The 17,212-nt window shown below is 44.9% G+C and overlaps 1 protein-coding gene across 2 annotated transcripts; it reads right to left on the bottom strand.

Moving 5' to 3' along the window:
• Positions 1-31: 31 nt before the first annotated feature.
• LOC106602324 (polycystin-2) lies at positions 32-17,102 on the bottom strand. Of its 2 annotated transcripts, none has more exons than XM_014194884.2 (15): positions 16,104-17,102; positions 15,708-15,821; positions 7,343-7,476; positions 5,479-5,729; positions 4,978-5,202; positions 4,480-4,708; positions 4,068-4,238; positions 3,602-3,783; positions 3,285-3,405; positions 3,060-3,158; positions 2,625-2,746; positions 2,351-2,468; positions 2,067-2,230; positions 1,743-1,890; positions 32-1,452 (listed from the first exon to the last, which is right to left on the bottom strand). In XM_014194884.2, the coding sequence occupies exons 1-15, from the start codon at positions 16,549-16,551 to the stop codon at positions 1,222-1,224; spliced, it is 2,757 nt and encodes a 918-aa protein (XP_014050359.1). In that variant the 5' UTR covers positions 16,552-17,102; the 3' UTR covers positions 32-1,221. The 2 variants fall into 2 exon arrangements, with proteins under 2 accessions (XP_014050359.1, XP_014050360.1); XM_014194885.2 differs by having other exon boundaries at positions 2,067-2,227.
• Positions 17,103-17,212: the final 110 nt, after the last annotated feature.

The following is a 17,212-nucleotide window of genomic DNA, read 5'->3' as shown; positions in this document are numbered from 1 at the left end:
TGACGATTTTTTAACACACACCACTTCATCGTTTTAGCATCACAATACACTTTATTTTTCACACCTTTGATATACAGTATGTAACCACAAAAAAAAGTACAAAATAATAACACTACAAAATACTGCAAGGCAGCGTACATAATAATACACACGAGGATCACATGACCCTAGATGCACTCCGAATCGAAGTTTGTTTCAAGTTACAATATGTATCATATTATACGTTTATAAGAAGGGTGTTTTGTAAGTCATTACAAGGTGATATAGATGAGTAATTATGACAGGATGAGCCACACTTGTAACTATATTAAAATGACAAAAAGGAAAGCAGCAAATGAACGATCGATGAGAAAATTATTTTCCTGTGGAATATCAAGATGTGCGTGCGTGCATATACGGTGAAATCAAAACCAAAAGCCCTTGATCTACGTACCAGCACAGGAAAAGCACTGATATGCCGTGTATTCTTAGAATATAAACAAAATGGAAATAGCTTAGAGGCCAGTTCATTTACATCACATGTAATATCTCCAATGTAATCAAAACCTTCATGTACCCTTCATTGTGTCCAGCATCTTCATGTACCCTAATTCTTCATTGTATTCGGCCTTCATTTTAAACGCTACAATCATGTACCTGTGCTTGCACTGTAAGCTTTGTAAATGTATCAGGTCATATTTTGCTTGCCTTAAAGCATGTACCATCTTATAGATGGAGTACGTAGGACTGTTTTCAGACCATATGAGTCTATTTGGTGGGTTTCACTCACACTCTTGGATAGCTGAGGTGCTGTGCACTTGACTTTGCCATTGTGGTATCATATGTAAAGATTTCAAACAAATACAGAGGGATGATGATGGGACTGTGTACTGGTATATAATGTAGAACACAACCAGAAAGGACATTTACACAAGGATATCTTCATTTGTGCGACAACCTATTGTGCCACAACCAATGAATACAATCTCGAACCTCACTAAAATGTCTCTTAAAGTTACCCTTAGCCATTTTGGTTGCTCTCCGATAGGTCCAAATCCTTACTTAAAATTTGATTGCGTAACTTGGACTTCCACGATAATCTTCCATTGAGGTCAATGGGAACATTTTCAGAAAATTCTAATTGCATGCACACATCTCAAGTAAGGATTCGGCGCTTAGAACCTGTAAAAATACTAGAATGTCCCTTTCTCGTTACCGTGTAACTTTCTGGTGAGCGGAGTTTTACACGTGGCCACTCCCATTACCCCCAGCGTCCACCCCGTCAGTAGACAGGGAGGAGGAGGGGCGGGCGCTGCGGGGGCGTGGTTGGGCTCCTGGACCAATGGCAGTGGTGGGCTGGTGATGGCTGACCTGTGAGACAGTGTCGTCAGACTCCCAGCGCTCTAGCTCCTCCCTCACCAGCCGCTCCATCTGCTCTCTCTGGACGTCCATGTCCCGACCCTGCCTCTCATCCTGGGAGAGGGGGAGAGATTTGATTTTATTAGTATCTTTTAGTCCTCATTTGGACTAATCTTCCAAGAGTCCTTAAACATTTTTCACATATAACATACTGTTACAAACAGACATAATACACTAACATATTGACCAGATAAATAGTCTAAAAGTCTGAGAGAGGGGGGGACAAAAGGGAGATGGTGGATCGAGAGAGATGGACAGAAAGAGGGGAAGGAAAGATTTTAAAGAAGTGTTTGGTGTGGGCGAGATGGGCATGTGTGTGTGTGTCCATGTACATTCTGTCTCACCTCCAGCACCCCCTCCAGCAGTTTTCCCAGCACGTCTCTCCTCTTGAGCTTAGCTCTCTCCATGGCCTCCAGCTTCACAATCACTGCATCGATCTTAGACACTATACTACCTATGGAGTGCTCCATCCGGTCAACACGACGCACCAGCCTGGAATAGAACGGAACAATAAATGTCAATAACACGTTTATATAACATGCTATATCCATAGTTACGACACATGATTTAAAACATTAAAATATCAGGTACATCCTCTGTCGGAAACACACAGAGGACCTTTCAAAAGCCCAATACTTCAACTTGGCTGGTAATAGAACTCGACCTACACTTGAAACTCTTCGTAGGGCACGCCTCCTGAGCTGCTGCCGCGGCGACGGGAGCTGTGACCGCTGTCCTCGTCGTCATCCTCCTCCGAGTCGTCATGGCTACGGGGGAAGCTCCGCCCACTGGTAGGTCTGGGCAACGAGCTGCGCTCCAGATCCAAGTCCTCCTGGCCATATGTGCAGAGACACACTGAACATCTGCAAACGTGTGTGTGTGTGTGTGTGTGTGTGCAGCTCGTTGCCCTGTGTGTGTGTGTGTGTGTGTGTGCGCACGCGCGTCCACTCACTCTCTCCTTCTCCAGGTCATCCCTCATCTGCTGGTGTTCGTGCTCAGTCAGCTCCTGGTCCCCACCGTGGTCATACTTGGCAAAGATGGCCTCAATCTCCTCATCCGTGTGGCCCTTTCTAAACACACAAACAACAACACATTTAGTTGTACTATTACATGTCACGTGTGTCTTGATGTCTTTCTTCGCATGTCTGTATAAATTAATGAAATAGTGTATGTTTATGAATTAGTCAGTGAAACCCCAGTTCGGTTTCAGGCACTGCAGCGGTCACCCTTTGAGGTCCTGGCGGAGCTCGCCGAAGTTGAGTTTCCCACCGGCCTGGCGCAGACTATCTGAGATGTCATCCACAGTGGTCTTCTTCAGTCTCAGCTTCATCAAGGCTTTGTTACAGCCCTGCAGGGAGAGGAACAACACTCAGACAAACTCAAGGACACCTATCAACACTCTGAGGTGAATGTTGTTGCCATTTTCATTCTGCATTTATCAGTTATTCAGTACACGTTGATAATATTCAACAGTAATGTAAACTTACATTAACTTGAGTCTCCTTTTCAATTGAAGTCTTTACTTCATAGAATCTTAAATATGAAGTTGCTATGATACAAGCCAGCTTGCAGTTGTTTGAAATACTCAGCTACAATGACGCGTTAAGGGATCACATACACCTACTAGAACAAATAACCCCACATACCATTTGGGTCCGTACCTTTTTAATGAGGTCCGTCATCTCCATCTCAGACCTCTGCTGGGACATGTCTGCCTTCACCTCTGAGTAGGTGTCATTGATGATGGCCAGGAACATATTCTACAGGGAGACAAAAGACAGTCAGAGCAAACTTTAATCTCTCGAGATAATGTAGATCAAATAGTACAATATAAATGTATATCAATATACCCACACATTTATCAATGGTAGTATATCAAAACTCACCATGAGGATGAAGAAGATGAAGAAGACGAAGGTGATGAAGTAGATGGGTCCCAGGACTGGGTTAGCCTCCTCTATCTCTGAGAACTCAAAGTCTCCCAGGATGATGCGGAACTGGGTAAAACTACATGGAAAAGAAGAAGAAGAAGCTATGAAGAGGCTAAGATGAAGCTATAGGGGTGCGTTACCATTACAGTTCCAATGGGTCAAATTCCAAACAAAACTCGAATCAATCTGGGAGCCCTGGTTGTCTATGGAGAACCTAAAGAACTGAGAATCTTAGAACCTGGGTTGATTCCAATCAAACCAATGTTACTTACATGCAGGCTTGGAAGGTACTGAAGTCGTTGACCTGGGTGCCAAACACCAGGTAGGCCAGCTGAGCGTAGGCCAGGAAGATGATGAAGAACATGATGGCGAAGCCGATGAGGTCCTTGGCACAGCGAGACATGGTGGTGGACAGCTGGCTCATGGTCTTGTTGAAGTTGATGAACTTGAAGAGCTGAAGAGGAGAGATGAGCAGAAACCAGGTTAGAATTCAAGTGTTTTTGAACAGCATTATATAAATTCTGTCTTTTTTTATTTGTATTAAAATCATGCTAATATAGTCTCCCTTTATGGGAGCATACTTTGGCTTCTGCCAACAGGTCTGGACCTTTACGGCACAGGTAGTAGTACTCTCATCCTGTAACCAACTGCAGACTGTCTGGTTCAAGCTCTGCTCCTGGTCAATTCCCACTCAATTGCTACATTCAGCATGTCAATCTACCATAAAGCCATTCTTACCTTCACCCAGGAGAAGAGGACGATGACTGCGGCCATGTTGTTGAACGTAACCTGGAGGTGTGCCAGAGGCTCGAAGCTGGGGTGGGCGCTGTGGTTCTCCAGAAGGTCTTTGAGACGATTGTTCACCACGGACGTTCTGGTGATGTTGATGATTATGGCAGAAACACTCAACTGGAAAAAGAGGAGGGGGATATTTGGAATCTCAACACAACAATATTTGGATCACAAACCTCTTCCCTTTGTTCCAATGTCTATACTAGCCTACCACTTAGAATGCATGTTCATTGCACTACCTCATTCTAAGTAGTATGCTAGTGTGGATACTGGAACAGAGCCCTTCTTTACTTGGGTGTTTCAGGGAGACTCCATCCCTTCCTACTCCCTGCTAGGGCGGCCATCTTTAATTACGTACCACAACGATGAGGACATCCAGGCAGTTCCACACGCTCTTGAAGTAGCGCAGGCGGTGGATGCGTATCTCCAGGGCCTCCTCCACCACGTAGTACAGGATGAAGAGGCAAAAGGCCACCTCACACACCCCGACAAAGTAGTCCCAGCTGGACACGTAGCGAATCAGACGCACCGTCTGAAACTGCCAGGAAGTGACTACGCCTCCTGTAGCGGGGAACTCCACCACCAATCTGAAACATTCAATTCAACTGTATTTATCCCCGCAGTTAAGCAGACAGGTTAAACTGAATGAACAAGAGATATTCAGTATTCAGCCTCTCTAGGGTGAAAATGACACCAGATTGTGGATGAGGATGGTAACTAGAGAACTCCCATTGGATTGCATGAGTCATTGATCCCAACCATGAACGTGTTGAGAGCCTGAATTGAACCTATGTATCACCGATATAATTAGTGTGAAACAGTCCTAAGTAACATGTAATAACTCTGGGCTCTGTACCTGGCGATACAGAAGAGATTGATGTTGCCGTTGTAGACAGAGAAGTCCAGGAAGACGGCTCTGGTTCCTCTGTCCAGCCACAGCTGATGTTTTAGGGAGCGTAGCAAGCCGGCTGACTCATCTCTGGAACGGGCCAGGTCCTGGTAGTACCCCCCTCCACCGTAGGTAGCCACCTGGCCCCAGTAACTACTCCCATTCAGGCTGTTCTCCTCTGTGTACATCCACCTGGTGGAAAGACAGACAGACAGTCAGACTCATCATAGAGCCCCAGTGAAACAGTTTGGCCTGGTATTCACTGGTGGCTATATGTTATACGCCATACTTTTATCTGGTGGACAGCATCCATAATGTGCTTTCAGTTAACACTAGAGCACATGTTGCAACTGTTGCTTTGGTTTAGTCTCTAGCATTACAACCAATTGTAGCTCTATGGTTGTTTTCTTATACGTTACCATTTAACTATACATCTAACAGTAGTACATAGTAGTTTAGTAGACATACGCAGTTCCGTTCATGGGGCCAAAGGGGGCGCTGTCCTCGTTGCTAGGGGTGTACATGTTGTAGCAGTCCTGCACCTCGTCCCTAAGGTCCTCGTGCACGGAGCAGGATTCGTTGCGAACTTTGACCTGGCGGAGGCGGGGCACCCCCAGTAGCAGGTTCTCATAGTAGATCATACTGTGGTTCTCAGGGAGACTATTGTTGTTGTACCACACCTCCCAATACATCCCGTTCAGGAAGGGACCCTCTGTGAACTGCATGGTGGAGAGACGCGTTGGTTACAGAGAGAATTTCAACTGAAAGCTCCATTGTTCTATTTGGTGTTTATTAATGTGATTTGGACTAAATACTTTTAAGTGTGTGCTGCTTTGGTTTTATGCTTCATATACACTACACAACAAAAAGTATGTGGACACCTACTCATTGAATATCTCATTCCAAAATCCTGGGCATTAATACAGAGTTGTAGAGGAAAAGCTTCTGGAAAGGCTTTCCTTTACATGTTGGAACTGCTGCAGGGACTTGCTTTTATTCAGCCACAAGAGCATAAGTAAGGTTGGGCATTGATTTTGGGAGATTATGCCTGGCTCGCAGTCGGTGTTCCAATTCATCCCAAAGGTGTTCGATGGGGTTGAGGTCAGGGCTCTGTGCAGGCCAGTCAAGTTCCTCCACACCGATCTCGACAAACCATTTTGTGCACGCAGGCATTGTCATGCTGAAACAGGAAAGGGCCTTCCCTAAACCGTTGCCACAAAGTTGGAAGCACAGAAACATCTAGAATGTCATTATATGCTGTAGCGTTAAAGATTTCCCTTCACTGGATTTTTTTTACATTTAATTTTTTTAAACATTTTAGTCATTTAGCAGACGTTCTTATCCAGAGCGACTTACAGTAGTGAATGCATACATTTCATACATTTAATTTAATTTCATGCATTTTTTTGTACTGGCCCCCCGTGGGAATCGAACCCACAACCCTGGCGTTGCACACACCATGCTGGCGTTGCAAACACCATGCTCTACCAACAGAGCCACAGGGAACTAAGGGGCCTAGTACGAACCATGAAAAACAGTCCCAGACCATTATTCCTCCTCCACCAAACTTTACAGTTGGCACGATGCATCCGCCAAACCCAGATTCATCCCTCGGACTGCCAGATGGTGAAGCGTGATTCATCACTCCAGAGAACGCGTTTCCACTGCTCCAGAGTCCAATTGCAGTGAGCTTTACACCACTCCAGCCAATGCTTGGCATTGCACATGGGAATCTTAGGCTTGCGGCTGCTCGGCCATGGAAACCCATTTCATGAAGCTCCTGGTGAACAGTTGTTGTGCTGACGTTGCTTCCAGAGGCAGTTTGGAACTCAGTAGTGAGATGACTTGGAGGTCCCGTTCTGTGAGCTTGTGTGGCCTACCACTTTGTGGCTGAGCCGTTGTTGCTCCTAGACGTTTCCACTTCACAATAACTGCAGTTACAGTTGACCGGGGCAGCTCTAGCAGGGCAGAAATTTGACAAACTGACTTGTTGAAAAGGTGGCATCCTATGACGGTACCACGTTGAAAGTCACTGAGCTCTTCAGTAAAGTCATTCAACTGCTAATGTTTTTTTAATGGAGAATGCATGGCGGTGTGCTCGATATTTTACACCTGTCAGCACCGGATGTGGCTGAAATAGACAAATCCACTAATTTGAAGGGGTATCCACATACTTTTGTATATATAGTGTAACTGAGCATGGGCCAAAGTAAATGCATTGACATCTTTGTTATACCATAACTAAGCACCAAGCTCTATTTTCCAATCAGACAAAAAGCACAAAGCAGGAAATTAAACCACTGCATAGCAAACCGGGGAATTGACTCATTACCTTCCAGAATTCACTCATAGTTGAGAGGCTTCTGAATGTGGCTGTGTCCCCCGGGGACAGTGGTGTATCCAGGAAGAGCTGGGACATCACCTTGGTGTAGTAGTACATGTTGGAGCCCACCATCCCATAGGTCACTACACAACAGAAGATACTGTAAGAGTTTCTCTGGATGAGATTATGGTGCATTTTCTATTGTGTGTTTAGTTACACACAGCATACCTGTTCAGCAGTTTCTAATAACTGTTTATTTCATACATACTTGTATACATACCCAATGTTAAAATAATGAATAACGGCATTAATGTTATCCTATCGTTATACTATATATTACTGTCATGCTACAGTTGTATTAGCCTATATTGTGTTTACCCCCATAGAGTCTATTGACACACCGGTGCATCAATCTAAGTAACATAATTTAAAAAATCCCCATCAAAATCCATCAGTTTAAAAGAAAACTCCACCCAGAAACTATCTTTTGGTATTTGTTTCATTTGTCCATTGTTGACATAGTCCCGAAATATTTTGCTTGTCAGCAATAAAGTTTTCAAGATATGTAACTTTCAAAATACAAAAATCATCCTCGTATAATGCATTTTGCATCATATGATGCTGTATTTTAAGTCATATGATGGGATGATTTTTGTATTTTGAAAGTTACATATCTTGAAAACTTGATTACTGACAAGCAAAACATTTTGGGACTATGTCAACAATCGACTAATCAAACAAATACCAAAGAATACCAAAAGTTTTGGGATGGAATTTTCCTTTAAGCTCGAGATATGTTTTTTTTGCATGGGCTATGTCTCAATCCAACGCATCCGCCTGTGGCCGTCTTCCGCATCTGAGGTGGAAAGTGGCAGAGCTAGAGCTCTGTTTGTCTGACCAGGAGACATCACTAAAAAAGATCATCTCAAGAAACCGTCTGTAGCGTCTGAACGGTTTGGCCTACAAACTAATATGACCACTCTATAGAAAGGTAAGAATCTCACGAACATGACGGCTTTCTTGGTTCTGCTCTATGACAAGTGTCATGGGACTCGTCTAAAGGTAACCCATACAAATGAAAGTATGGAGTTTGTTTTGTTCCAACAAACGTATGGGGTTAAATATGTGTAGAAAAAACTAAAATATTGCCTGAGCTTTCGTATATGTCCTAGATATAGGACAGACACTTCCAAACCTTATTCCTTATGATACATTTTTTGACTGTATTTTTTGCCATTTATGAATGTGTTATTCAATGCGTTTCTATGGGCTATAGGACAAATTCAATATATATATATATATATATATATATATATTTTTTTTTATTATATATATATTTTTTGGGGGGGGGGGGGGAGATACCTAAAGGGGTTCTAAAATTTTAAATAAAATAGCTAAATGGTCCATGGTATGATTTTCTTCAAACAATTTCTTAAAATAATGGCGTCTAAGAAATGTATACAACAATATTGTTGATCATGTGTTTCTCTCTCTGAGTGGTCCAACAGGTACAGTGAGAGTCAGTATTATACTGCAAGCCGAGACTTCATGTTAGCACCAGCTACCAAATCCTGGCCTACCGCACTGAGGCCAAGACCTGTTTAAGATGCCACTGAAAACAGAAAACGTATAGGGGAAAGGGGATAGCTAGTCAGTTGCACAACTGAATGCATTCAACTGAAATGTGTCTTCCGCATTTAACCCAACACCTCTGAATAGGGCTGCCTTAATTGACATCCATGTCATTGGTGCCAGGAGAGCAGTTGCAACCCCAAATATCTGTGTATACTTGAATCTGGTCAACCAGCTCCCATGCACAGGAATACACTTCCACAAGCAGCAAAGTCACAGGGATAAAATGTATTCAGCATTCCATAGTCAATACAGGACTAAGAATGAATCGTACTACACCGGCTCTGACACTCGTCAGATGTGACAGGGTTTGCAAACTATCACAGACTACAAAAGGAAGCACAGCGAGCTGCCCAGTGACACGAGCCTACCAGATGAGCTAAATTACTTCAATGCTCGCTTCGAGGCAAGTAACACTGAAACATTCATGAGAGCATCAGCTGTTCCGGACAACTGTGTGATCACGCACGCCATAGCCGATGTGAGTAAGATCTTTAAACAGGTCAACATTCACAAGGCCGCAGGGCCAGACGGATTACCAGAACGTGTACTCCGAGCATGCGTTGACCAACTGGCAAGTATCTTCACTGACATTTTCAAACTGTCCCTGACTGAGTCTGTAATGCCAACATGTTTCAAGCAGACCACCATAGTCGTTGTGCTCAAGAACACTAAGACAACCTGCCTAAATGACTACCGAACCGTAGCACTCACGTCTGTAGCCATGAAGTGCTTTGAATGGCTGGTCATGGCTCACATCAACACCATTAACCGAGAAACCCTAGACCCACTCCAATTTACATTACTGCCCCAACAGATCCACATATGACGCAATCTCTATTGCACTCCACACTGTCTTTTCCCACCTGGACAAAAGGAACACCTAGGTGAGAATGCTATTCATTGACCACAGCTCAGCATTCAACACCATAGTGCCCTCAAAGTTCATCACTAAGCTAAGGACCCTGGGACTAAACACCTCCCCCTGTAACTGGATCCTGGACTTCCTGACGGACCGCCCAAAGGTGGTAAGGGTAGGTAACAACACATCCGCCACGCTGATCCTCAACACGGGGACCCCTCAGGGGTGCGTGCTCAGTCCCCTCCTGTACTCTCTGTTCCCTCATGACTGCATGGCCAGGCACGACTCTAACACCATAATTAAGTTTGCAGCTGACACAACCATGGTAGGCCTGATCACCGACAACGATGAGACAGCCTATAGGGAGGAGGTCAGAGACCTGGCCGTGTTATGCCAGGACAACAACCTCTCCCTCAATGTGATCAAGACAAAGGAGATGATTGTGGACTACGGGAAAAGGAGGACCGAGCACGCCCCCATTCTCATCGACGGAGCTGTAGTGGAGCAGTTTGAGCTTCAAGTTCCTTGGTGTCTACATCACCAACAAACTATCTTGGTCCAAACACACCAAGACAGTCACGACAAAACCTATTCCTACTCAGGAGACTGAAAAGACTTGGCATGGGTCCTCAGATCCTCAAAAGGTTCTACAGCTGCACCATCGAGAGCATCCTGACTGGTTGCATCACTGCCTGGTATGGCAACTGCTCGGCCTCCGACCGCAAAGCACTACAGAGAGTAATGCGTACGGCCCAGTAGATCACTGGGTCTGAGCTCCTTGCCATCCAGGACCTCTATACCAGACGGTGTCAGAGGAAGGCCCAAAAAATTGTCAAAGACTCCAGCCACCCTAGTCATAGACTGTTCTCTCTGTTACCGCACAGCAAGCGTTACCGGAGCTCCAAGTCTAGGTCCTAAAGGCTTAACAGCTTCTACCCCCAAGCAATAAGACTCCTTAACATCTAATCAAATGGCTACCCAAACTATTTGCATTGCCCCCCCCCCCCCTTCACACTGCTGCTACTCTGTACATTCTCTATGCATAGCCACTAACTCTACATATTACCCCAATTACCTCGACTAACCGGTGCCCCCGCACATTGACTCTTTACCGATACCCCCTGTATATAGCCTCACTATTGTTATTTTACTGCTGCTCTTTAATTATTTGTAACTTTTTTTTACTTTTCTATTTTTACATAACTATTATTTTTCTTCAAACGGCATTGTTGGTTAAGGGCTTGTAAGTAAGCATTTCACTGTAAAGTCTACTACACCTGTTGTATTTGGCGCATGTGACAAATAAAATTTGATTTGATTGTGGTATTTTAACAATGGAGGATTGGTTGATTTCAAATGTTTAAGTAAACGTTTTTCATGATGATTGATAAGAAAAGTATCATCCAACCCGACTTAATCAGCATTCCATTGTAGTATTTGCTTATATGCTCTGTTGGACTGAATCCAGGTCCATATATAATCTATATCTAGATAAATATACATAAACAGTCCAACATACACACATATAGCCCATATGGCTAATATGGATGCTATTTTCCAAGCCTCTATTTCATTGACTCCCACCTGGCTGAGAAACTGGCTGATCTAGCTCCATCTATCCAGCCAGGAAATGACTTCCTGATCCACCCAAAACCCCATTCTGGCACGGGAACACTTTTCCTCTCAGCAGCCGTGGTATAAGGAGTGGTGAAACTAGATTAATAGCATTCTGACTCTCGGTTAAGCTGTATTCTGGAACTTTCATCATCTTCCCACAATCCTATTCCCAAACGTTCCATAATAGTGACTAAACTCTAATGGAAGTTCCTGGCTTGAGGGAGCTTTCCTGATACGCTGCCAGAGTTGTTTATCAGATCTAAGGAGTTTGGAAAATGACTTTTCTGCAAGAAAAGCTGGTCAGCGGGTAAAAGTATCCACACGGACAGATGTTAGTATTAGTCCTAGCTAAGAGCAGCAGTTACATAGTAATACCACTTCAATATGTTTTCAAGAAAATACAAATGCGAGAGCACAAAAGTGCTATACTTGATAGGTGTATGTACTTTTACTACTACCTTATTACAATGTCATTATAATGGTTTGCCTATCCTATAGTTATTCTGGTTCATAAACTGGGTGGTTCGAGCCCTGAATGCTGATTGGCTGACAAACGTGGTATATCAGACCGTATACCACAGGTATGACAAAACATTATTTTTACTGCTCTGATTACGTTGGTAACCAGCTTATAATAGCAATATGGCACCTCGGGGGTTTGTGATATATGACCAATATACCACGGCTAAGGGCTGCGTCCAGGCACTCCTTATCCGTGGTATATTGGTCATATACCACACCCCCTCGGGCCTGATTGTTTAAATAATGCATGTCTACTAAGTGGGGCCAACATTTTTTATACAAAAAGACTTATGATGCCCAACATGCATCCTCTGTGGGTGTGTGTGTTTTATTTTACCTTTATTTAACCAGAGATAAGAGTCTCCAGCTTCAGAGATTTTTGCAGTTCGTTCCAGTCATTGGCAGTAGAGAACTGGAAGGAAAGGCGGCCAAACGAGGAATTGGCTTTTGGGGGTGACCAGTGAAATATACCTGCTGGAGCGCGTGCTGCAGGTGGGTGCTGCTATGGTGACCAGTGAACTGAGATAAGGCGGGGCTTTACCTAACAAAGACTTGTAGATGACCTGGAGCCAGTGGGTTTGGCGACAAGTATGAAGCGAGGGCCAGCCAACGAGAGTGTACAGGTCGCAGTGGTGGGTAGTATATGGGGCTTTGGTGACAAAACGGATGGCACTGTGATAGACTGCATCCAGTTTGCTGAGTAGGGTGTTGGAGGCTATTTTGTAAATGACATCGCCGAAGTCGAGGATCGGTAGGATAGTCAGTTTTACGAGGGTGTTTGGTAGCATGAGTGAAGGATGCTTTGTTGCGAAATAGGAAGCCGATTCTAGATTTAATTTTGGATTGGAGATGCTTAATGTGGGTCTGGAAGGAGAGTTTACAGTCTAACCAGACACCCAGGTATTTGTAGTTGTCCACATATTCTAGGTCAGAACCGTCCAGAGTAGTGATGCTGGATGGGCGGGCAGGTGCGGGCAGCGATCGGTTGAAGAGCATGCATTTCGTTTTACTTGCATTTAAGTGCAGTTGGAGGTCACGGAAGGCGAGTTGTATGGCATTGAAGCTCGTCTGGAGGTTAGTTAGCACAGTGTCCAAAGAAGGGCCAGAAGTATACAGAATGGTGTCGTCTGCGTAGAGGTGGATCAAAGAATCACCAGCAGCAAGAGCGACATCATTGATGTATACAGAGAAGTGAGTCGGCTCTAGAATTGAACCCTGTGGCACCTCCATAGAGACTGCCAGAGGTCCGGACAACAGGCCCTCCGATTTGACACACTGAACTCTATCAGAGAAGTAGTTGGTGAACCAGGCGAGGCAGTCATTTGAGAAACCGAGGCTGTTGAGTCTGCCGATAAGAATGTGGTGATTGACAGAGTCGAACGCCTTGGCCAGGTCGATGAATACGGCTGCACAGTATTGTCTCTTATCGATGAAAGTTATGATATCGTTTAGGACCTTGAGCGTGCCTGAGGTGCACCCATGACCAGCTCGGAAGCCAGATTGCATAGCGGAGAAGGTACGGTGGGATTCGAAATGGTTGGTGATCTGTTTGTTAACTTGGCTTTCGAAGACCTTGGAAAGGCAGGGTAGGATAGATATAGGTCTGTAGCAGTTTGGGTCTAGAGTGTCTCCCCCTTTAAAGAGGGGGATGACCATAGCAGCTTTCCAATCTTTGGGGATCTCAGACGATACGAAAGACAGGTTGAACAGGCTAGTAATAGGGGTTGCAACAATTTTGGCAGATCATTTTAGAAAGAGAGGGTCTAGATTGTCTAGCCCGGCTGATTTGTAGGGGTCCAGATTTTGCAGCTCTTTCAGAACATCAGCTATCTGGATTTGGTTGAAGGAGAAATGGGGGAGGCTTGGGCGAGTTGCTGTGGGGGGTGCAGGGCAGTTGACCGGGTAGGGGTAGCCAGGTGGAAAGCATGGCCAGCTGTACAAAAATGCTTATTGAAATTCTCAATTATCGTGGATTTATCGGTGGTGACAGTGTTTCCTAGCCTCCGTGCAGTGGGAGGAGGTGCTCTTATTCTCCATAGACTTTACAGTGTCCCAGAACGTTTTTGAGTTTGTGCTACAGGATGCAAATTTCTGCTTGAAAAAGCTAGCCTTAGCTTTCCTAACTGCTTGTGTATATTGGTTCCTAACTTCCCTGAAAGGTTGCATATCACGGGGCTATTTGATGTTAATGCAGTATGCCACAGGATGTTTTTGTGCTGGTCAAGGGCAGTCAGGTCTGGAGTGAACCAAGGGCTATATCTGTTCCTGGTTCTAAATTTTTTTAATGTGGCATGCTTATTTAAGATGGTGAGGAAGGCACATTCTTTACTGACGGGATGAGGTTAATATCCTTCCAGGATACCCGGGCCAGGTCGATTAGAAAGGCCTGCTCGCTGAAGTGTTTTAGGGAGCGTTTGACAGTGATGAGTGGTGGTCGTTTGACCGCAGACCCATTACGGATGCAGGCAATGAGGCAGTGATCGCTGAGATCCTGGTTGAAAACAGCAGAGGTGTATTTGGTGGGCAAGTTGGTTAGGATGATATCTATGAGGGTGCCCGTGTTTACGGATTTGGGGTTGTACCTGGTAGGTTCATTGATAATTTGGGTGAGATTGAGGGAATCAAGCTTAGATTGTAGGATGGCCGGGGTGTTAAGCATGTCTCAGTTTAGGTCACCTAGCAGCATGAGCTCTGAAGATAGATGGGGGGCAATCAATCCACATATGGTGTCCAGGGCACAGCTGGGGGCAGAGGGTGGTCTATAGCAAGCGGCAACGGTGAGAGACTTGTTTCTGATAAGGTGGATTTTTTGAAGTAGAAGCTCTAATTGTTTGGGCACAGACCTGGATAGTATGACAGAACTCTGCAAGCTATCTCTGCAGTAGATTACCATTCCGCCCCCTTTGGCAGTTCCCTCTTGTCGGAAAATGTTATAGTTAGGGATGGAAATTTCAGGGGTTTTGGTGGTCTACCTAAGCCAGGATTCAGACATGGCTAGGACATCCGGGTTGGCAGAGTGTGCTAAGGCAGTGAATAAAACAAACTTGGGGAGGAGGCTTCTAATGTTAACATGCATGAAACCAAGGCTTTTAAGGTTACAGAAGTCAACAAATGAAATGCGCCTGGGGGAATGGGAGTGGAGCTAGGAACTGCTGGGCCTGGATTAACCTCTACATCACCAGAGGGAAGAGGAGGAGTAGGATAAGGTTGCGGCTAAAGGCTATAAGAACTGGTTGTCTAGTACGTTCGGAACAGAGAGTAAAAGGAGCAGGTTGATGTGCGCGATAGATTAGATTCAAGGCATAATGTACAGACAAAGGTATGGTAGGATGTGAATACAGTGGAGGTGAACCTAGGCATAGAGTGACGATGAGAGAGATATTGTCTCTAGAAGCATCATTTAAACCAGGTGATGTCACGGCATGTGTGGTAGGTGGAACTGAAGGGTTAGCTAAGGCATATTGAGCAGGGCTAGAGGCTCTACAGTGAAACAAGACAATAATCACTAACCAGAACAGCAATGGACAAGGCATATTGACATTAGGGAGAGGCATGCGTAGCCGAGTGATCATAGGGGCCCAGTGAGTAGTTAAGTTGGCTGGAGACGCGGCGATTCAGACAGCTAGCAGGCCGGGGCTAGCTAGCTAGCAGAAGGGCCTTAGAGGTACGTCGCGACGGAAGAAGTCTGTTGTAGTCTCCTCACGCGGAGCCGCCGTGTGTATGTGTGTCCGTGGTACTTACAGATACACAGTGTGATGAGGAAGATGACGTAGGTGACCATTTCTCTCAGGACGTTCCTCAGGTACCTCTCTCTGCTGCTGTCACTATCCTCCATCAGCTGAGTACCCCACAAAACTGGGGAAAAAACAATTTCAACACACACATTAGTATCCTTCCTTAACCGTCAATGCTCGCCTTGAGATGCCAGTGCATTACCAATGAGGGCATCTACAGGTGTGTGTTGACCTTAGTGGTGTATGTAACAGTGAGGAAGAATGGCCAGAGAGGTGTTTGAGCCAGTGACCCAGGTCTCTACAAGTTAAAGGGCAAGTGCACTACCTCCTGTGTCATAGAGGTCCAGACCTCTTGGCAGCTGTAGTGTTCTTCATACAAGGAGGAAACGTAAGTGACACTAACTTCTTATTTTCTCCAGTATCCTCTTCCCACAGCTTTTGATGTCATGTCTGTCTTGCTGCAGGGCATCCACTGTCGGGGTCGGGTATAATCCACGGTGGATGCGGGTGCTGCTCCCTCCGGCGGTATAACTTCCCAACCCGCTGCTGCAGCTACTGCTGGAGCCTGTGGACACTGATCTTCTCCCTGGGCTAGCCGGAGGCCAATCGGCCCCCATCATCTCATCCTCCGGTTCGAACCCCGGGTTGTCCCGACTCCAGGCTTGTCTTGAGGGGGGTGATGGTGTGCCTATGGCGCCCCCGAGCCCCAAGTCCTGGTGATGTATGTTCTCCATCTCAATCCCCTCGCTTGTGTCCAATCTGTGCGGCAGGGACGCACCCGCTGCGCCCGTGGCGGACCTGCCAGCCTGATTCTGCTGCGGTTGTTGTGATCTCACTCGAGTCGAGCTCATTGTTAGTCCAATTCACTGAAAAGCTTTTAAAGGCCAGACTAACTACATTTACGAAACGTTAAAAATCAATTATGTCTCTAGCCACTAACAAGTGCTATGTTTATGTCACGCTTGACGCACATATCAGAAAGGAAATGTTTAGCACACATTAAAATATGTAAGAAAGTTGCCAAAGTTCAAACTCTGCAAAACAATTTCGGGAAACCACAGATTAACTAATTTTGATTATTTGTATATGTTCCTCTTCACAACAAATATACTTCGAAACGTAAATTGCTTACTAAGAAAGAAAAATAACACATCTAAAGTTTCTGTCTTCAAGAAAGTGAGCGTCTGCGTAGTTCTAGATCAAACTATTGCAAAAGTAGGTATATCAACAACAAAAAAGATATAGTTACAAACGAATTTGTAGCCTAAACATTTACTAATGAAACTGAAAACTATCAACGAAATGCCTCGTTTATGGAAAAGAAGCCAAACACTTTCCTTGTCCCGGGCCAGCCATCTTGTTCTTGCTGTTCCCCCAAAATCTCGCATTCTCATTTGTTGGAGACTCAGATTACATTAGAAATCATGGCGTCACAGACACTGTGGCATGCACCTCTGGAAAATACTGCACAGTCGAATGCGTAGGGGTGAATCACTTTGGTAAAAGACAATT

The sequence above is a fragment of the Salmo salar genome, chromosome ssa04, assembly GCF_905237065.1.
Source record: "Salmo salar chromosome ssa04, Ssal_v3.1, whole genome shotgun sequence".
In the NCBI taxonomy this organism is placed as follows: Eukaryota; Metazoa; Chordata; class Actinopteri; order Salmoniformes; family Salmonidae; genus Salmo; species Salmo salar.
This window is presented reverse-complemented; position numbering and strand designations above follow the sequence as displayed.